This window comes from Ailuropoda melanoleuca, chromosome 2, assembly GCF_002007445.2.
Source record: "Ailuropoda melanoleuca isolate Jingjing chromosome 2, ASM200744v2, whole genome shotgun sequence".
NCBI classification, from domain to species: domain Eukaryota; kingdom Metazoa; phylum Chordata; class Mammalia; order Carnivora; family Ursidae; genus Ailuropoda; species Ailuropoda melanoleuca.
Window position 1 is genome coordinate 80905600 of NC_048219.1, and position 22502 is coordinate 80928101.

Here is a 22502-nt window from a genome sequence, read left to right on the forward strand (position 1 = left end):
TCCAAAGGCACTGCTCCTTTGTCTTTCTAGCTTCCAGAATTAATTTTGAGAAGCCTGAAGATATATTGATTCTGGATTTTTTTTTTCCCCAAAGTTGTTGCTGTATTCTCTTCTTCTATTAGGAAGTGTTTTCACATTCTTTGTTTACATAAACATTGAGAATGGACCACCGGCATCATCTTGAGGATGCCTGAGATCACCCCCAGATGCCTGCCAGGGAAGCATCTGAGCACCCTCCTGGGTTCATGGCAAGGAGCTCAAGAACAAACATCCCCAACACCAGTCTGGAGGATACCACAACATTGTTCTAGTGATTATTACTGATTCTTGATACACCTCCCCTAGATCTTGCAGAATCTTTTTGTCCTTGGTGTTCCGACATTTCACAATAATATGCTTTGAAGTTTGTTTCTTTTCAGCTGTTGTACTGGGACCTTGGAATCTAGAAACTCTTATCATTTAGTTATGGAAAATTCTGGATTATTTTGTTGATTTCTTTCTGTTTTCTTTCTTTTTTTAAATCTCAAAATATTTGGATATTGACTTTCTGAACTAGTCTTTATTTTTTTCTCTATTTTCTTTTTTTTTTTGCCTTTTTGGCTCCACTTTCTGGGACAGTTTGTCAATTTTTTTTTTTTAAAAGATCTTATTTATTTGTCAGATAGAGCAAGTACAAGAAGAGGGAGTGGCAGGCTCCCCACTGAGCAAGGAGCCTGATTCAGAACTCAATCCCAGGACCCTGGGATCATGACCTGAGTCGAAGGCAGTTGCTTAACCAACTGAGCCACCCAGGTGTCCCCAGATTTTTAATTCCTAACGTTTATATTGAATTTTAACTTCTGCTACCACTAAAATTCCTAAGAGCTCTTTTGTTCTCTGGGTGTTCCTTAATAAAATAGCATCTTGTTTTTTTATCTTCTTACTTCTCTGAGGATGTATTTTTCTTTTTTCTTTAAGTAAAGTCTACCCCCTAATGTGAGGCTCGAACTCACGACCCCCAGATCAAGAGTCACATGCTCTGCCAACTGAGCCAGCCAGGTGCCCCATCTGAGGATATATTTCTTAACAAAAAAGGTTTCCTTCTTGCACCATCTGTTGTTTTCCTCACGGGGTTTCCCGTTTCTGTTCCTTGTCTTTCATGATAAAAATGTCTCTCAGGTATCTTTCTGATAATCCTCAACTATCCCTTCGTATTTAAGAGTGGGGAAGTCCCCATGTGGCCCACCTTGGATATCCGCCCCTCACTGACCTGAGACCAAGGACATGGCGAACCAGGTTATCAAGTGCAAGACGGCAGTTGCCTGGGAGGCAGGAAAGCCTTTCTCTATAGAGGAGGTGGAAGTGGCACCCCCAAAGGCTCATGAAGTTGGAATTAAGATGATCGCCACTGCAGTTTGCCACGCTTATACCCCGAGTGGGGCTGATCCCCGAGGGGGTTTTCCAGTGATCTTGGGACACGAAGGTGATAGAATCGTGGAAAGTGTTGGCAAAGGATTTACTAAGCTGAAGGCAGGTGATGCTGTCCTCCCACTTTATATCCCACAGTGTGGAGAATGCAAATTTTGTCTAAACACTAAAACAAACCTTTGCCAGAAGATAAGAGTTACTCAAGAGAGAGGATTAATGCCAGATGGTACCAGCAGATTTACTTGCAAAGGCAAGACAAGTCTATATTCCTTGGGAACCAGCACATTTTCTGAATATATAGTCATGGCTGGTATCTCTGTTGCTAAAATTGATTCGTTAGCACCTTTGGATAAAGTCTGCCTTCTGGGTTGTTGTGGCATTTCAACTGGTTTTGGTGCTGCCTTGAACACTGCCAAGGTGGGGCCTGGCTCCACTCGTGCCGTCTTTGGCCTAGGAGGGGTTGGATTGGCGGGTATCATGGGCTGTAAGATGGCTGGTGCAAACCAGATCATTGGTGTGGACATTGATAAAGACGAATTCACAAGGGCCAAGAAGTTTGGAGCCTCCGAATGTATTGACCCCAGGACTTCCGTATACCCGTCCAGGAAGTGCTCACTGAAATGACTGACGGGAAAGTAGACTATTCCTTTGAGTGTGTTGCTTACATGAAGGTCATGAGAGCAGCGCTGGAGGCCTGCCACCAAGGCTGGGGTGGCAGCGTGGTAGTCGGAGCAGCTGCTTTGGGGGAAAAAATCGCCACTCGCCGTTTCGGCTGGTAACAAGACGCATGTGGAAAGGCACTGCCTTTGGAGAATGGAAGTGTGGAAAGTGTCGGATTAGATGCCCAAAAAGATTAAAGTTGATGAATTTGTGACTTACAATCTGTCTTTTGACCAAATTAAGGAAGTCTTTGAAGCATGCAGGAAAGAGCATTCAAACTGTTGTAAAGCTTTAAATTCAGCAGAGAAAACACATCCATCCTTGTACCTAAGTCCTGTGGTCCGACTGGCACAGCTAGACAAGCAGAGAGAAGCTCTTCCAGGGTCACAGCCTCTTAAACTATCTCTACTACCGCTTCTAGAATAACCCACTCTAAGCAATAATATCTTGTGTATAAAATTCATAAATCTCTAATCAAGGACAAGGCTAATACACTCACGAATCTGTTTTCTGAACTCTCTGTCACATGAATAATTGCTCGCTCGTTATGGAATATTCCAACATAATAAAAGTAATTTCTGCAAAAAAAGAAAAAAAGCGGGGAAGTAAAACACAGGTTAGAAGCTGTGTGTGCTGGAGTGGGAGGGGTTGTGGAGCCTCATTGCTGAGGGACTTGGCTGGGTCATTTGTTGAAAAACTGTCAATTTCAACAACCTTTAAGTTTTTTTCTCTTGGGCTCCAAAGACTTTCTATTTTCCAATGATTCTCCAAAGACTTTCCAATTTCCTATTGAGAGAGGGCAGAGAACAGGCACGGAGGGATGGAGAATAGCCTCGGTGTATATCCATTCACATAGTTCTCCTTTTCAACACAACTGTGGCTCTCGACCGTGTCACAATGTACGTTTCAGTTTCTGAGGGTTGGGGTAACAATATACCACACACTGGGTGGCTTAAAACAACAGACATTTACTGTCTCACAGTTCTGGAGCCTAGAAGTCTGAAGTCGCGGTGTCAGCATGGCTGTGCTCTTTCTGAAGGCTCTAGAATGCATTCCATGCCTCCCTCCCACCTTCTGGTGCTTGCCAGCAATCCTTGTCATTCCTCGGCTTGTAGACTTATCACCGCAATCTCTTGTCTTTATGTGGTGTTCTCTTGGTGCCTTCACAATGCCTTCCATGTGTGTGCGTGTCTTCCTCTCTTCTAAGGACAGCAGCTGGGATGGATTTAGGGCCCATCCTCTAAGTGGGTGCTCGCTTTGTTCTGCCCCATGTAATGATTTTAGGACTAAATCGTCGGAAAGGGAATGGGGGGGATATTAAAATATGTCTAAGCTTAGAAAAAACAAGTATGCCCACAAATTCTTCAACGCTATCCCCAACTGAGGTGGAAGCTAATTCCTCTCCCTTGAATAATGTCTGGACTCACTGACTTGCTTCTAACGAATACAATGCATCAGAAGTAAGTGTGACATCTGGGGCCAAGTCATAGAAGGTAATGCAGCTTCCGCTGGACTCTCTGACATATGACTTTGCAGTCCTGAGTTGTCCTGTAAGGCGTCTGGCTACCCTGAAGCCTCCATGCCATAGAAACCACAGACATAGAGAGAGGTGCCCCAAAGATTCCTGAAGGTCCCAGCTCTCAGCTGTTTGAATCTTCCCAGCCCATGTATTGGATACAAGTGAACAACCTATAGAGGGGTTGTTCCCACTAGTCCCAGCCACCATCTGATCACAACTGTACGAGAAACCCTAAGTTCTATCTGAGCCCAGTAAATCCCCAGCACTGTGAAAGATAACATAAATGCTTGATATTGTTTTATACCACTAAGTTTGGCGTGTAGTAATACTGGATTGGAACAGAATAGCAGAAAGGGAGAAGGGGGTGAAGGGGTAAAGGAAGAAGAGAAAGTACGTATCTTTTATAAAAATTTAAAAAATTAAGGATAATGAGATTAAAATATCTCTTTTAAAGATCTTATTTTTAAGTTATCTCTACACCTAACATAGGGCTCAACTCATAATCCTGAGATCAAGAGTCACATGCTCTACTGACTGAGCCAACCAGACACCCCGGAGATTAAAATATTTAAGAGAACTTACAAACATGCCAGGGAACTTGATGGTACCTGAAAGACTTCTTTCATATGGGCTAGGAAACTCAATTTCTCTTGAAGTTGATAGAGAAGGGTAACTATTTCATGCTTATCTCTGCTCAGTATTTTCCCTCGTAGGATGACAACAGAAGAAAACTGCAATCTACGTTGTATACTGTAAGATAAACATTGTAAAATTCAAGTGTTTTGCTGCGTATGTTACATACCTTCAGGAAAAAATACCTGGTTCTTCTATCTTGAGGGCGGTAAGTTAGGATGGTTTCTGTTGTGACACAAAATCCAACTCAAATTGACTTGCAAAATAGGCAGTTTACTGGCTCACAGATCAACCCAGCGGTGGGGCTAGTTAACTTGCTGCAGTTTATGCAATGTCTTGCAGACTTTTCTCTTAGCTTTGTTGGGGTCATCCTCAAGCTCTACAAAGTTATTTACGAACGACAGGAATCCCCCCTAAGGGACAAATTTTAGGAGTATGATCAGTCTAAAGAAAGAGAACGCTCAATCTCAATTTAGCGATTTGCCATTGATGAGAGCCGCTGCTTTCTACAGAGTAACTCCCTCTGAACCAGGACCACTGAGCTCACCTTGGCCAAGGAAACGTGTAAACCCTGCATGCTGGTCACTCACCAGACTGGGATTTACTAGCAAAATAGCAAAAGAGTGAGGGGAATTTAAGGGAGTATCATTAGAGAGAGGAGTGTGGCAAAGGGCAGGGATTACCTTAAGTCTAGTCTCTCAGGCAGGGAACAGCAGAAGATACAATTTCTTGGGGCTGAGTAGAAGGTGCAGCAAATCGGATTAGGCAATGGTGGAATGAATCCTCCCATGGGGCAATACTATCATTAAAAAAAAAATTAAAAGATTTCGGGGACACCTGGCTGGCTCAGTCAGAAGAGCACACAACTCTCGATCTTGGGGTTGTGAGTTCAAGCCCCATGCTGGGTGCAGAGATTACTTAAGTAAAGTAGGTAAAATAAAAACTTAAAAAATAAAAGATTGCAATACTTGGTGCTCATGGCAAGTTATGACCTTAAACCAGGAACCCTCTGCTCCCAAGGGTGGTATTCTCTCTCCTCCATTAAAAACTTGGAGTAACATTGTTTTAACACTCCCATCTTACTCCCTCCTGCAGTAATGGGCTTCATTGTTGTTTAGTTTTTATTTCATAATCATAAAGTTAACTGCATTACGGCTAGACTTGGGATAAGGAAAACCTGGAACCCAAAGAGCACAAAGTGAGAGCACAAGGATTACAGGAGACTGCAAATATTTTTTCTGAATGGGGCAGTAATCTTTTACACTTGTTAACTGCTGACAAACAGAGGGTTGGAACACAACTCTGGTGCTACACTACTGAACACCTGGATGACTTCCTAGCTAGGCAACTTCAACAAGTTACAAGTCTGTGCAGGGAACAACAGTACCTACCTTCCCAAGGTTGTTGTGGGATCAAATGACTTTTTGATTCCTCTAAGTTTAGTTCATCTACCTAATGTGCTTAGAACAGGGGTCAGCACATATTAAGCTTTATGAAACTGTTTGTTATGTATGATGATGATGATGGATAACAGAGATGGAGCCATTGTATTCTGGAAGTCTTGCTTGGTAATCCAACAAATTTGTTTAGAAATACCCCTTTATTTGGAAATATATAAACTAAAAGTTTCCAACTTCTTGTACATGTTAAAAACTTTCAATAAAGATCTTTTGGATACAAAATATGTTCTAGTGGTTCAACATTAATTCTATGATATAATATTATTCTAATATCATACTTCTTTTGAAAGCCTAGTTTTTTTTAAATGGCAAAAAAAAAAAAACCCCACCACGCTGAAAGTTTTTATTTTAAAGCTAAAATGTACAAATATAACAGTCCACACTCTACAATAAACATTTAACCACTGATGATTTCCTTAAGATGCTGTTCTCCCTCACAGTTCAGATGTCTCATCTTCTGTGAAAGTCCAGCTTGCCTTCCTCTCTCCCCACCAAGTTCATCTGTCTTTTTAGAAGTCTTGCCGGATGTTTTCTTTGTTTGCCTCTCCATGCTGTTGTTTCATTTGAAAGATTTCATTTTCTAATTGCACAATAGTCCTTTCAATCTCATAATTCTTACTGACCAGGGACACCCAACTAGAAAAGTAAAAAAAAAAAAAAAAAAAGGTAAAATTACTCAATATAAAATTTCTCTTAGAATATTTTACCATATACACGTTTTCAGCCAGGGTCATAATGTGAACCTTCACTTCTAACTTTCCATTTTAAAAAACAGGCACAATGAGGGGAAGGGGGTGAAGGGCACATAGGATTCTAGCTGTACTGGGTGCCTGGGCGGCTCAGTCGGTTAAGGATCCGCTTTTGGCTCAGGTCATGACCTCAGAGTCGTGAGACTGAGCCCCGCGCCAGGCTCCATGCTGAGTCTGCTTAAGATTCTCTCCCTCTCCCTGCTCGAGCTCTCTCTAAAATAAATAAATAAAATCTTAAAAAAAGATTCTAGCTGTATTATCTGTTATAAATTAATGTGAATCTACTATTATTTCAAATTAAAACAATTTTAAAAACCAAATTAGAAATAGTTGGAGATTGGACAAGGTGATGGAAGATTACATTTAACGGGATTAACATAAAAGGAGAAAAAAACAGGGCAGAGGCAATAGTTAAAAATGGTGGAGAAATTTCTAGAACAAGAGAAAATTCCACAGATCGAAGTAGCCTTCCCCTTTCCCCTGAAAAATAAGGACAAATGAAAAGAAATACTCATGTATATCTGGGAGATTATATTAGCTTGAAGAAAAATGTGAAAAGATGAATAGACTGATTCACGTGGAATACATGGAGGTGGAGAAGGTCGAACAAGGAGAAAGATGTGGGGGAGGAAGAAGGGAAATAGCAAAGCAAAAAAGAGAACTGATACAAAATTCATGATTATAGGGATTCATATAAACTTATCTATGCATATGAAGAACATTCTTTTTTTTAAAGATTTGTATTATTTGAGAGAGTGAGAGAGAGCGTGGGGGGAGGGGCAGAGGGAGCAGACTCCCCTCTGAGCAGGGAGCCCAATGCAGGACTCGATCCCAGGACCCTGAGATCATGACCTGAGCCGAAGGCAGACGCGTGACCGACTGAGCCACCCAGGTGTTCCTGAAGAACATTTTAAAAGTAAAATAATAAACAAAGGAAAAAAACCTGAGACGCAAATGATCAAAGTATGAAATCTCCCTCCCTCGTGAGTTAAAAAATAGATTTTTTTCCTTTTAAATGGAGAGTGTAAGTAGAATCCTATTCAGAGCAGAAATACTGAACTGAACACAGGGTGTTCTCAGACCAGAATTCAGTGACAGTGGTTCCGTCATTCTCACTGCTTTCCAGGCCCACACATCAGAGACAGGCAGAGGCAGCGAAGAGCAGGATTCAGGAAAACAGCATTTCTGTGACACTTGTGGCATCCCTTTTGAATACTGTTGAATCATACTGTAAAATCCTGACCTTAAAATGTGCTAAGTGATTTAAAAGATGATGGAAGTGAAGATACTCACGTTGACTCCATTTCCCTTAATTTAGATCCAGCTGTGAGCTGCATGTTCTTTCGCTGCCAGTTTAAGTCTTGAATATGTTTCCTGTAAAAAATTATTTATACAACCCACCTACATTTTAACATAAGACTGAAATCAACAGCAAAATCTACAATCAACGTAATATATCTTTAATCCCTTGAGAAGAACAGATGTATACAGTAATAGACTAATTCCAGGAATTAACTTTCTTCTATTCTTCAATGACAAATTTCATAAAGCAAGCTCACCATGAAAAATTAAACACATACGCATACATGCACACACAGAGATTAAAAAGCAGAAGCCCCTCCTCCCATGTGCTTCCCCTTCTAATTACTGTTCAGTTTTTGGTGGATGTTTTCCCAAATTCCTTTCTATATGTGTATGTGCAAGTAGAGATTAATTTTTTTAAGTAATCTCTATGCCCAATGTGGGGTTCAAGCTCACCACCCCAAGATCAAGAGTTGCATGCTCTACCGACTGAGTCAGCCAGGTACCCCGAGATGAATTTTTTTCACATAAATCAGGTTATACATGTTGTTCCGCAACATTTTCTCCTAAAAGTGCCTTTTCAATGTCTGCAGATCTGCAAACTGCAAACGACCTGGTAGAGATGCTGCCAGACACTACGTCTATTTGTCCTCCACTCCAGCATGGCAAACCCAGCACTGGATGCTGGAGAGAGTGGATCATCAAGTATTACTCTCCTATGACTACAGCCATTGGTTCCTTTCTCTTCTCGTTCTGTTTATTAAGATTCAGCTAAACTTTACTATAAAATAAGAGGAAAATAGAGGCACCTGGCTGGCTCAGTCAGAAGAACCTGTGACTCTTGATCTTGGGGTTGTGAGGTCAAGCCCCACATTGGATGTAGAGATTACTTAAAAATAAAATAAAATAAAATAATAAAATAAAATAGAAGGAAAAAACAACTTACCTTAACTTCTGGAGCTCTTTCTGTGCATGTTCAATCATATGAACTAGATTTCTAAGGAAGGAAAAGAGGAAAATCAGATTAATATACATTAAAATTTAATAATACCAACTAAAAGTGAGCTATCTAGTTGATACAAGTTCCAGTTCTTCCGCTATTGAGCTCTGTGCCAAATACCACGTGAGATACTCTATGCATATTAGCTACTTTAATTCCCCTAAGAATTCTCTGAGGTAGGAATGATTACCCCTATTTTACATACAAGGACATTAAAAGCTTAGAAAAATTAAGTAACTTGGTCAAGATAACACAGATGAATGTCAGATTCAATTCCACTTCAGGTCTTTTAACTTCTCAAGACCAACCAGTTTACCGACACTCTGACTTCCTGTACCTAGGTCACTTCTTAAACTGTCATACTTTTCATGGAGAACATGGAAAATAACTCATATGAATGTATTCATTCAAATCTCTTATTATCTCCATATTTCTGTACCTACATTTATCCTGCCATTCTCCCCTCCTGTCTACTGCTAACAGAGAGAGAAGAGAAAACTGGAAGGCTGGAGACTGTGATTCAAGTGCAAGCTGGCCCTCACTGGCACAGGGGAAAAGCTGAGCAGGAGTGCCATGTTATTACTGTTATTAGAGAAGTGATTCAAGGGTAGAGGCCACCCTTCCCTGCCCTTAAATAACAGCTTTACTGAGATGTAATTCTCACAACCATATCAATTTCCTCTTAAGGCAGTAGAGAATCACCTTCAGGGTCCATTTCAACCACATCGGCCTTACTATTCTAGATCCACTATCGTTTCCTGGTTTTCATGATTCAATATTTTGCTTTTCCCCTAAGTTATTCTTCTATCTCTACTGACTGATTTTTTTCTCACTAACTGCAATTCTCTGAAGATTCAGTCTTCAAACAGCTGTGTCTCTCCGGGCTTATCTAAAGCTCATCCCCCTTTCCTTGATTTCTAAGATCACTCCACGTTCCTGAGGACCAGTAAGCTTGGTACTCTAGTCCTGACCTCTGACCTTTAATAGGTAGTTTCCCTTTGAATGACCTCTTCCTGAAAGCCCAGTTTCTTCTTCTTCCTTTCATCCTCCATGAGTACAAGTATACCTCAGAGATACTGTGGGTTTGGTTTCGGACCATGTAATAAAGCAAGTATACCAATAAAGCAAATCAAATGAATTTGTTCTCCAGTGAATATAAAAGTTGTTTATACTATACTGTAGTCTTTTAAGTGTGTAACAGCATTATGTGTTAAAAAAAATGTACTTGCCTTAATTAAAAAATACTTCATAATTAAATACTGCTAACCACTGTTCTGAGTTTTCAGTGAGTCGTAATCACTGATCACAGATCACTGTAACAAAGATAATGGAAAAGTTTGAAATACTGAGAGAATTACTAAGATGTGACAGAGATAGGAAGTGACCAAATGCCATTGGAAAATGGTGCCAACAGACTTGCTGAGGCAAGGCTGCCACAAATTTTCAATCTGTAAAAAATGTAATACAGCAAAGTGTAATAAAATGAGGTATGCCCATATACAGGTCCCTCCTCAAGCACTGTGAACATATTTTTTTTAAAACTTACAGCACTGCATCATGGGAGTTAGAAGACTTGTGTTTTAGTCCCAGCTCCGCCCTAAAAAGCTGTGTGTCCTTGAATGAGTCACTTGACATAAATGAGGCTAAGCCTGTTTATCCTTAAAAACAAGGGCTGACCTCGAAGGTTTCCCTTTAATTGCAAGTACATAATTCTCTCAATTATGAAAATTTTTTTTAAAGCTGTCATGAACCAAGACCTACTTAGAGCTAAAAGCTCTCTGCCCAGCATGTTTGATGTCCTCAAATCCTTTCACAAGGAAAGAAAACTTACTTTAATAAGATGGGAAGACAAAGACGTGGCTGAGAGTAGAGCCTTACATAAACTGAATTTGGGTAGACTAGGTAAAGGCATTCTAGGAGGCGGCGAGGCATGAGTAAAGGCCTAGGGTCAGAGTTATTATCATCATAAGAGAGAGGATTCCTCTGGCTAGAGTGAAAGCCTACCACTGAGATACACAGCCTTTTGCCTTGAACACCATGTTAAATAGTCTGGACTTTACCTTGCAACAAATGGGAAATTATTAAAGATTTCTAGGCAAGTTGAAAGCAATGTTTTCTTCAATGTATTATTTTTTTCCCCCTGCATCTATGCTCTCTTCCCTTCTTGGGAGTGTTCTCTCTCTCTTCTAAATGTCCAAAGCCCACCATTTCTTTTTTTTTGAAGATTTATTTAATTTTACAGAAAGAGAGCATGGGGGGAGAGGGGGAGAGGGAGAGAAAGAATTTCAAGCAGACTCCCTGCTGAGCAAAGAGCCCGAGATGGGACTCAATCTCAGTACCCTGAGATCACGACCTGAGCCAAAATCAAAGTCAGATGCCTAACAACTGAGCCACCAAGGTGCCCCCAAATCTCACCATTTTTTAAATTCTTTTTTTTTTGGTGACCTTAATTCTTAACATTCTTTCTGTGGATGTCTGTAGTTTATGGAGCACAGCACAAAATATAGCATGTGCCCCCATAGTGCTAAAAAGAGACTACTGGTTATCTGGTGTAGAGATATCTTGTCTCCTCAACTAGGTAGAGCTTCCTGAGGACAAAGATCAGATTTTTCCACTTTGTAAAATATGGACCTTTTTTTTTTTTTTTTAAAGATTTTATTTATTCGACAGAGAGAGAGATAGCCAGCAAGAGAGGGAACACAAGCAGGGGGAATGGGAGAGGAAGAAGCAGGCTCCCAGCGGAGGAGCCTGATGTGGGGCTCGATCCCATAACACCGGGATCACAGCCTGAGCCGAAGGCAGACGCTCAACCGTTGTGCCACCCAGGCGCCCCTGGACCTTTTTTTTTTTTTTTAACACTTTTTTTTTTATTAATCTGTTTCTTAATCCTCCCAACCCCATTTTTCCTTTATCTCCCTTGCAACATATTCACAAAAGTAATGGAACTGTTTATGCTGTAGTTTCTCAAATTCTGGATTTTGCCCCTGGGTCCCTACATGGCCAAAGAAATTTAAAACATATTTCTGAAAAATTGAGAAAAGATATTTATCAATTTGTGATTTTGCTTTATTATTCCAGGAAACAAACTCTAGCAAATAGTTTGATGCAGTGTCATGAGGTTCAGTGGCTTTTTCTCCTTTAACTGTTAAACTCCTCAAACTATTAAACTGTTAATACAGACTCAGGGGATTTTAGGGCTCAAAGGCATCACAGACATCATCTAACCACCAAATTTTACAACAAAGAAAATCGAGCCCTAGATAGATAACAGAACCTAAAGCTAGTTACATGGAACAGAAAGAGGAGCTCAGTGGCTTGTGTGGGCACCTTGCTTCCCATGTTAATTCCCTACTTACAGTCAATTCTCATGATTTGCAGATTCTGTACTTGTGAACTTACCTACTCACTCAAAGGTATTTGTAACCCCAAAATCAATACTGCGGCATTCTGAGATCACTCACAGCATGCGCAGAGCAGTGCAAACTCTAAGTTGTTGCATGTGTAGATTCTCAGCCGGATTGGGGCAAGGAGGCACTCTGACTTATTGCTTCAGGTCTCATACAGAGATGACCAAAGGACGGAATTTAATTTCCAACTCTGCCAAATTACTTAACACTTCTGAACTTTGTTTTCCCGTTTACAAAATGAAGATAACAAATCTTCCAGGAAGAGCTGTCTTTAGGATTTAAAGTTATAGTCTATATAAGATGTGTATATACACATACATTATTTCCACCAAGAAAAATGGTACAATATTTGCTAATTCAGTATTCAAGGGCACTTTATAGAACATAACATGCAACTAATAAGAATCGACTGTATGAGCACTCCCCCACATTAAGGATTACATTCCACCATGTTGTGATTTGTGAATCAGACCTCAGAACTCACTTAATTACAATATTACACAACAAATGTATTTAGGTTTGGGTCCCCTCTGTACCCTTGGAGGTGGGTCCCAAAGCAATGGCTTTTCATATGGGTTTAGTAGTTCTAGGACAAGATCCCAAATGAAAGCCCACTATACTATTTTTATCCCAATTCCCACATTTTTTTTTTAAAGATTTATTTATTTGAGAGAGAGAGTGCGTGTGCGACTGAGCAAGCAGGCAGAAGGGTAGAGGAAGAGAATCTTCAAGCAGACTCCATGCTGAGCATGGAGACTGACATGGGGGTTGATCCCATGACCCTGAGCTGAAATCAAGAGTCAAGACGCTTAACTGACTGAGCCACCCAGGCACCCCTTCCCATATTAAAAAAAAAATACCAAAGCTGTGGGTGGGATGGGTTTAAGAAGAACAAAAAGCTTCTTACTCATTATATACTTTCCAGGCATTGCATCCATGCTGTGACATTAGTTCCAGATTCTCAATTCGAACTGCCTGATGCTCTAACTGGGCCATAGAATTGTTTACACATTCTTGCCACGCGGTAATGTCATTTTTCTGACCCGAGGAAGGGGCTGGAAGTTCGTATCTGAAATTAAACAAAAATGAAATGAAACTGCATATTCCCCTAAATCTTCCCTTCCTTCCAACAGAATGCCTCACAGGTTTATGCACAATGTAAAACCCAAGGAAGACTGAAGATCAGATCAGACTGCACAATAATAAGAACCTATTTATCCTAGGAAACAATTCCTTTACGAATAAGATTCAATACCATTATATACAGTAACAAAAAATTATTTCAATGTGAACTGATTCAATAAACTATAGTATATTCATATAAAGGACTGTTAAATTAGCTACTGAATGATGCTACTGACTACTTAAAGCACTAACATGTTCGTGACAGATTAGGAGAAAAAAGCAGGACACAAAAAAACCCTATGGTATCATTTTTGTAAAACACACTTACATTCACCCAACATCCCACCCACACACCCACGCCATTCTAGAGAAAAAAATGGTAAGGGATAAAATAATTCTTTGCATTTGGACCTCACTCTATTCTCTCTCTTCACACTACACAGTCCTTCAACACTGCTGATATAGCCAGTAAGTACACTCTTCATAAATCTCAGCTCATTATTGATGAGTTACTACAAACTAAGTTTTAATTTCCATTTTAATATTTTGACTAGATACTGTAAAAACTCCACATTATTCCTATGTACAACTGAGGGGTATGCAACTGGGATCAAGAAGTGATAAACCAGGGGCACCTGGGTGGCTTAGTTGGTTAAGCATCCAACTCTTGATTTTGGCTCAGGTTATGATCTCAGTCAGGGTTGTGAGATCAATTCCCTGAGTCCCCGTGTCAGGCTCCACACCGGGCGTGGAGCTTGCTGAAGATTCTCTCTCTCTCTTTAAAAAAAAAAAAAAAAGTGACAAACCATTTTGTTTAAAAAAAAAAAAAAAAAGCTTTACACATACACCATAAACATGGCAGTTTTCAAACTTCTGATTATAGCCCACGGTAAGAAATATCTGTGATCCAGTACACAAATACACATAGCTCAAAAAAAGTTCCATACAACAGGGACGCCTGGGTGGCTCAGTCAGTTAACCATCTGCCTTCGACTCAGGTCATGATCCCAGGGTCCTGGGATCCAGTCCCACGTCAGGCTCCTTCCTCGGCAGGGAGTCTGCTTCTCCCTGTGCCTGCTGCACCCCCTGCTTGCGTCCGCGCGCTCTCTCTCTGACAAATAAATAAGATCTTAAAAAAAGAAGTTTCACAAAACAATAGTCACCTTTACATGCAGTATATTCTGGTATTTTCTTTTCTATTTCCTTAAAAAAGTGCTGTGAGAACTAAGTTTCCTCCATGATCCACTGCTTAGTGGGTCATTACTTCTGCTGTGAGACATACCGCCATAAAGGAGTTACTGTCACGAATATCTACAGAGCAGAAGCACCTGGAAATGAAGAACTGAGGAATCCTGGAACTTCTGTCTTTATCACTCAGGCTAGACAGGAAATGGAGCACAAGAAAGATATCCTCTGGGTCTACAGACTCAAATCCCTCTTCTATTACATCTGCTGAGAGGACAGACCTACTGTGAATGTGGTCCTGTCTCAAAGGACTCTGCTCTGACGGACTACGTAGTGGTTCTCATAATTCCATAGTTATCTTGAAGTTGAAAGGGATCTCAGATTTGTTAAGGAATCGAATTCTCCATTTTAGAGAAAGTAACAAAGGATGTTTGGAGTTTTTTTTCCTTGAGAGAGAAGTAGTTTTGTAGTAAAGAGGCACAGAAGGGAAGACAGTGGAACCAAAGCCAAACTATCCGGGCACTCTGTGTTTACTAAGGTTCTGTGTCAGAGTGAATCAGGGATCATTATAAACCATAACATGGTTTCAGCTAGACAGGTGATCAGTGAAGAACCAGATGTCTAATCAGGAACATTTCCTTGAAGATGCTTTTTTCTTCTTTTTTTGAGATTTATTTATTTATTTGAGAGAGGGACCGAGTGAGCATGAGCAGGGCTCAATCTCATCATCCCAAGATCACGATCCAAGTCGAAACTAAGAGTCAGATGTTCAACCGACTATGGCACCCAGGTGCCCCTCCTTGAAAATTCTTAAAAACATGAACTTCGTTACAATTGCCGTTCCTGTTGTTGGATTTTACAATATTTTGCATTTTTGTTTTTGTTTTTTTTTTTTAAAGAGAGGGCACATACTTGTGTCAGTGGGGGAGGGGGCAGGGAGGGCAGAGGGAGAGGGAAAGGGAGACTCTTAGGCAAGCTTCACACTCAGCATGGAGTCTCAAGCAGGGAACTGATCACACAACCCTAAGATCATGACCTGAGCCAAAATCAAGAGTGGGATGCTTAACCAACTGAGCCACCCAGGCGCTCCTATTCTGTCTTTTCAAATAATAGTGCAAATATATCTGGACATTAACAAGGATTATAGGAACCACTATTATATGAAGAAACATAAACATAAAAATCAGACAAGAATTTTTTCTTTTCCACATTTTAAAAGCTATAGCAGTTTTACTAGTGACTTAAAATTAAACAATGATTTGGGTCCAGCTAAAACCAGAAATACAACTTACCGTTTCATACTGAGTAATTCTATTGGTTGTCGAGCAGCCAGTCTTTCAAATTCATTTCTCATTATGTCGGTCTAATTGGGGGAAAGAATTATTTCCAAAATCATATTGACATATTGCAATTAATAACCACCAAATAATGAATCTAACCTATTTAAATATTTCTTTAGCTATCCGTTAAAATGGATCATTTCCAAAAAAATTAAAAAGATAAAACAAAATGGATCATTTCCCTTCCCACCAAGTCTTCTCTGGGTTAAATGCTCTCGAGGATCAGAACACACACACCTCATATATAAAAAGACCCATAGAGAAAAGCATTATTCCTAGATAGTGGCTTTCAGTCCCAGCAGCACATAAAAATCAACTGGAAGCTTTGAAAACAATTTCATTTCCAGCCACATCTTACCCCTCTCTCCCATTCCGATTTAATTGTTCTGAGGTGGAGACTGGATGTGACTATAACTTGTTTTTAACTCAGCAGTTGAATGTATAGTGAAGCCAGTGTTGAGGACCATGGATCTACGTATTCACCGGGGGTGGGGGAAGGGAGGAGAGGACTTGGACATAAAATAATCTGCTTTAGGGCTTTTCACACTTCACTCTTTGTAAAGAATGAGAAATGGGGAAGGGGTGAAAGAAACTGGTTCTGCTATCTGCTCTAACAATTGTATGATTTATTATTATTTTTTAAAGATTTTATTTATTCATTTGAGAGAGAGGAAGAGCACACAAGCAAGGGGAGCAGCAGGCAGAGGGAGAGGGAGCAACAGGCTCCCCACTGAGCAGGAAGCCCAATGCAGGGCTTGATCCCAGGACCCTGGGACCATGACCTGAGCCAAAGGCAGAGGCTCAATGGACTGAGCCACCCAGGTGCCCCACAATTGTACGATTTAAAAAATACATGGTAAAAAAAGTAAAAAAAAAAAAAAAAAAAAAAAAAAAAAAAAAAAAAAAAGTTAAAAAAATACATGATAAAGCTCTACTTCTTTAGGTTCAAGTTTTGGTCAATATCCTATTCCATTTCTGTTCTGCACATTTCCTGGCCTGAGTATAAAGAACTGCTTAAGTATTCATTTACAGTAGTATTTCAGTCAACCTGTGTAATTTCAATCTTCTGATGGTTTCAACTATATTAACAATTAGACTAAAAAGTTAAGACAGTCCCCCAATTCCTGGCTAGAATAGTTAAATGAATTAATGGAAAAGAAGTTTCAAAAGCAATTTGAGGAGTGGTTAAGGTCTTGGGCAAATTAGCTTCTCTAAGCTGCAGTTTTCCCATTTAAAAAATTAGGATAATAAACATATATTTATATAGTTCACAGGGCTGTTTTCCAGACTGAGATGGTGAGCCCAGGTCATTACCAATTCCTATTTTGAAAAAGGGTTAAATGATCAATTATAAAGATAGGAGGCATACATTGTATTTAAGAGAGCTAAAAGGAAAACTGGTTCAAATATTTAAAAGTTTGTGACTGAATGCAGTTATCTGAAATTTTCGGGAGCCAATCTGGTCAGGAAACATTACTGTACTGTACTTACTTCTTAATGTGGTACCATTTATATCTGAGTAACATTTAGCAAACGTATGGGAAAACGACATATCCTAGGAACATCTTCCTCCTATTTAAAACTTAACCGACACTTTTTTCATGTTACTTCAATATAAATACTGCGTTTTAGTAACAGAACTCTTTCATTAAATACCTGTAATGGGAAAAAAACCCAAATACTAAAATGCCTATTAATTTAGAGATGATATTTTACATTTAGCTGATTACACCCTAAGTAATATCTTGGGTGCACTTCTAGGCTAAATATTTAACTAGCATTTTACTTATAATTGGTTTGTCACTTCAGTCATCCACATACCTTCGGTAATTATCTAGGCTGTGATACAAATGCCGCCCTCCAGCGGTTCTCAGGAGCCTAGGCTCATATATATTAAAAATTCCTCATCACTTGTTTTAGAGTAGACCTTAGAGAGTAGAGGATGCCTTTGAGAATTTACGCAAGCAGCCGATCGCTGAAAAACGTATACCTAATTTTTGCGCTGACAGGTAGTTCGCGAAGCCCCAGAATGTCCTTCAGTGGGTCTCAGAAAAAGAACGCCGGAGAAGGCGTACCTAGCTGTTTTCAATTGACCGGTAACACCTACACAATACAGTAAGAAGTAGCTAAGCAAGCAATAGTTAAAGCCAGAATTTAAAATGCATTTTTACGTGGCTAAGACTCTCAATCCAAAATAAAGATTCACAGGATCCTGGATCATACGGTGGCCTCAAGACATCACACTTACTTCAAAAGCTGAATAATCCGGGGCTGTCAGGTAACTCAGGTAGTTCTTGGTAGGTCGGTATCGGCGAGTTTCCTCCTCCACCAGCGCCGCAGCCTAGGAACGAGAACAGGGGTCAGGGTAGCAACTTGTAAGGTGCTTCTTCCAGCACTAAGGGCCCGAGAGCGCTGAGTCAGCTACCCGGCCCGAACTCACCGCTTCCCGCACACCGGGCGCTTCGTAACCTTGGTCAAAATACGGCAGCGCATCTACCACAACCTCTCCGGCAACTAAGCCTGTGCCCGCCATTCTCAGGCTTTCCTAAATTTTGAGTCTGCGCAGACTCAGGCCCATTTCATTACGCCTGCGTTCGCACTGATGTAATTATACGCCGCTTGCGCGTTGGCTCTGGCGCACGCTCAGTTGTCAATTCTGAAGGCGCCCTCGCAGAGCTACTAGGAAGTGCCCGGCCATTTTGTTTTGGTCGGACGTGACGTCACGTCGCGTGTTCCCCGAATCAGCGAAACGTCTCCATTTCCTGCCCCTTAATGTGCTCCGCTTTTTTGCCTCCGCCCCGCAGCAATTCGGAGGGGAATTGGGACTTTTAGTTCCCTGCAGGAAGCTGGTATCTAGAAGGGCAATGCTTTACAATTCTTGGAGAAAACTGGCAGCAGGATTTGGCAGGGAGAGAGATACTGGTTTCCCACTCACCTAACCTTTCACCTACAACCCTTAACTTTTACTCTTTATGGCGGTTTTTCTCTCCCCTTGCGCTACTTGCTGTACCCCCCACTATTCTTAGTTCTGAGAACACTTGCATTGGATAAATGCAGTTATTTCAGATTCTGGAAGTCGGCGCCAGTCGCCAGTTAAAATTGCGAAGCTTTAGGGTCTTCGTAACAAAAGGAACCTGATCTTTTCCTCCATGGTGAGATTAAAAACTGCCCACCAACTCCAGCTTCAACAAAATCCTGTCATTTTGCCTTCGGGGCGTAAATAAAGCCCACTCATTTGCCTTTAGGACTCCCGGAAATAGACTAGTGTTCCTCGTTGCCTCCCAACCACTCCTGCTGCTGCCGGGGCGCCGGCTCTGGTCTGTGTCCCCAGCTCCCTTTCACTAAGCGGGCCAAGGCCAAATAAGGTAGTCGGACTACATACTCTGCCGGTGTATGCGACCTAGACCCAGGCTTTGTCTGCCAACAGCCTGGTAAAGTTGGCCACGGTTATTAAGTCGGGTTAGTCTACCATTGATTCGGATTGTCTTTTAACATTATCATTAGATAAATGTGCTAATGATAGAATTAAGCGAAGTAGAAGATCTCTGCATCTTAAGCAACTTTATTTAAAGTTCTCCGAGATCCATGGATTTTTGTGTTTATTCATTAAAAGATCTGTAAACAACATTTTATACAAATCTTGAGCAACTCTTACAAATATGTCCAGAACTCATAATACTTTACAAAAACAAAATAAAACAGACCTAAAAAAAGGAAGCAGCTTCAGTTCACGCGGATAAAATAAGACCCCCATCCCTGAAGCAAAGGTCTCCTCACAGAGGGACGGTCAGGATTCACCGCCGTAAGACCTCCTACCCCCGTTTTATAAACAATTCCCAAGTACAAATTCTTCCCTCAGGGTTGGAGTGGCAAATGGAGAGATGTCTGGTAAAAGCCCCACTGGGGTAAGATGCTTAATAAACATTTTTTTTTAACAAGACATAGGCTCAGTTCTATTTTCTAGACCCCTAAGAACTATGTAGCACCGGTCTTAAATGGGGTCTGCTTCAGATTCATTCACACACACTTGAATGGGTTGTAATGACAATACTGTACAACTCAAAAAACTGTATCATAATACAACTTACAAGGTTTTGTTAAGTTTGAATAAATATTTTTATGCCAGTTAAAACCATCAGCAGGAATTGAAGAAAACAAACTGACATCTGCTATAACATACATCAATCAAAATTACACCATCACTGATAAGTTCCTCCTTCTAATCACTACTACTATTTTAGATACTAAGGGTCAGGGTGATTATATAGTGAGGGCCCAAGGAATGTTCATAGTCTGAGTCCAATTTAATTAGGGCAAAAAACTCCAACAATTCTAAGGGAACCAAAAAAGAGTCTCATCTAGGCACCAATAGTTTGAAGTCCTTTATCCTCAGAGCTGAAAATGGGTCTGGTACCCTTCAGCTTAAAAGAAAACTTTTTAAATAGCTATAATCCCACAGAGCTCAAATTCCCATCTGCAGGACTAACCAACTTTCTCTGTGCTCATGAGTGGAGAGTCGTGGCTTCAGTTCTGGCTCTGTTGTATAACTTTGGGCAAGTTACTTAACCTTTTTGAATTCCAGTTTCTTCATTAATAAAATGGAGAAGCAAGTATTTCATGAAGTTGACTTAAAGACTGAATAAGATGACATACATGTATCATCACACATGACACATGGGGGACACTAAGAAAAGGGAGGTTCTCATGACCTTGAAAGGATATTTTCCTGTTAGCTAGAACCCCGTGAAGTTTAATGTTGACAAGCTATTCAAGTGCCAAGTGGAGGAGGACCTACGAGGTGTCTACTTGTATAAGATACTCACTAACAGTGTTAATAAATAGGGCTTCCATCTAAGTGAGATTCCCCCAGACAGAACATTAGACGAAAACACAAAAACTGGAGATACATGATGAGTGTATTCCCTAGCTCAGCTCAAACAACCCATAGGTTTCAAGCTGCCGTGGTATTTCAGTGATGAGAATGATGGGTGTAGGATGTGTTCCACACTTCTATCATGCTTCCTTGGTACCTTCAACTCAGCATTTCTCTCACTGTGCTCATTTCTGAGCTGTTTTCTTTTTTAAAATGCAACACCAAATCTTTCCCTAGTAAAAGACAAGTGCCTTCACAGACTAAGCACATAACACAAGGAATGAGCCCAAGAATCAAACAGAAAAGGCCACTGGAAAAAAAAAAAATCAACCAGCTGGAGGCAGAGTAATGAGAACATTGGTTCCAGACTTCTCCCAACAATCCTCCAGTGATTCCTACAGCAGCAACGGGAGAATCCTCCTCCAAGGACCTGGCCTGCTTTGTGACCTTTTCAACTTTCCAGGATTTCGTAGGCTACTTCAGGGCATCCTGACTCTTGGAGAAGTATTTTCTTTGGCACTTTCTGTTCTATTTAAGATGGAGACAGTCAATCAACGATTTCATTTCTTCTGCAGAAATTTCATTTTACTTCCTAAAGGGAGAAAGAAGTAGAGTGAACTCTCATTAGTTTGTATTTATTTATTGTATATTATTTGAGGCAAGGGATTAACAACTTAGTCATCCAGGAGTAACAACAACAGCCCAGGAGTAAGCTGCCATGTCAAGCTAGCAGGTGATGTGTTTAACTACCAAACAAATAAACAAAACCCATGTGTCTAACTGTAGAGGTAGAAGAGAACTCAGACATCACCTAATCCAGTGACTTTCAATCTTGACTACAGGTTAAAATTGCTTGGCCTGATCCCCAGAGATTTCTTGGGGCCTGGCGTGGGGAAAATTTTCATTTATGTTCCCTAGAGATTAAAATATTGTAGTCGCGGGGCACCTGGGTGGCACAGCGGTTAAGCGTCTGCCGTCGGCTCAGGGAGTGATCCCGGCATTATGGGATCGAGCCCCACATCAGGCTCCTCCGCTATGAGCCTGCTTCTTCCTCTCCCACTCCCCCTGCTGTGTTCCCTCTCTCGCTGGCTGTCTCTATCTCTGTCGAATAAATAAATAAATAAATAAAATCTTTAAAAAAATAAATAAAATAAAATAAAATATTGTAGTCGGAGTTCAGGACCACGGATTTGATCTAACCTCACGGTATAAAGATGAAATAACAGCCCAAGGCATACAGCTAGTTAAAGACAAGGCCTAATTTTAATTAGGGGCATATATTTCTTTTTTCTTTTTGTATTGAAGTATAATTGACATACAATGTCCTATTAGATTCAGGTGTACATCATAGTGGTTTGATATTTTTATACACTACAAAATGATCCCTATGATAAGTCTAGTTACCAGGGGGAACATATTTCAAGGACTAATAAAAACATCATGGAATATAGTTCTTTATTATTTTGGGCTACCACATCACTGTTCTCCAATATCACAAAGGATAACAAAAAGTTTATTATTATAACTGAAAAATCATAAACATCTGTGTTTCTTTCTGAAGTATAAAATTAGACTTGTAGGAAATCCTCTTTTGCCGCAGATGCCCTCTAAACCAGGCGTTTTTATTTTTTATTTTATTTTATTTATTTTTAAAAGATTTTATTTATTTATTGATTTGAGAGACAGAGAGCATGAGCAGTGGGGAGGGGGGAAGGCGGGAGTGGCAGAGGGAGAAGCAGACTCCCTGCTGAGCAGGGAGCGTGATATGGGGGCTCCATCCCAGGAGATATGGGGGCTCCATTCCAGGACCCTGAGATCATAACCTGAGCTGAAGACAGCTGC

At 40.5% G+C, this 22502-nt stretch overlaps 2 protein-coding genes and 1 pseudogene across 8 annotated transcripts in view; 1 reads left to right on the forward strand and 2 right to left on the reverse strand.

The window, feature by feature from the left end:
- The first annotated feature begins 1254 nt into the window (after positions 1–1254).
- Positions 1255–2362, forward strand: LOC100465449 (annotated as a pseudogene).
- Positions 2363–5800: 3438 nt separating this feature from the next.
- BCAS2 (BCAS2 pre-mRNA processing factor) lies at positions 5801–18477 on the reverse strand. The gene is made up of 7 exons (XM_002928617.4): positions 18228–18477; positions 18036–18128; positions 15740–15810; positions 13045–13206; positions 8677–8727; positions 7722–7802; positions 5801–6315 (listed from the first exon to the last, which is right to left on the reverse strand). Exons 1-7 carry the CDS (start codon positions 18318–18320, stop codon positions 6189–6191), a joined length of 678 nt encoding a protein of 225 aa, XP_002928663.1. The 5' UTR covers positions 18321–18477; the 3' UTR covers positions 5801–6188.
- Positions 18478–19334: 857 nt separating this feature from the next.
- The window catches only part of DENND2C (DENN domain containing 2C), a 78881-nt gene continuing 75713 nt past the window's right edge, over positions 19335–22502 (reverse strand). For all 7 annotated transcript variants that reach the window (XM_034654149.1, XM_034654143.1, XM_034654148.1 and 4 more), the window contains one exon: positions 19335–21252. In XM_034654149.1, the coding sequence (XP_034510040.1) occupies positions 21221–21252 (32 nt within the window). In that variant the 3' untranslated portion in view covers positions 19335–21220. The remainder of the gene's footprint in view (positions 21253–22502) is intronic.

Excerpts from the sequence above, each read along its gene's own strand:
- BCAS2 (XM_002928617.4), bottom strand. The coding sequence starts at position 18,320 with ATGGCGGGCACAGGCTTAGTTGCCGGAGAGGTTGTGGTAGATGCGCTG. Across the intron at positions 13,207-15,739 it reads GAATTACTCAGTATGAAACG|ATACGAACTTCCAGCCCCTT; the intron begins GTAAGTTGTATT and ends GTTTAATTTCAG. Across the intron at positions 7,803-8,676 it reads AAAGAGCTCCAGAAGTTAAG|GAAACATATTCAAGACTTAA; the intron begins GTAAGTTGTTTT and ends AATTTTTTACAG.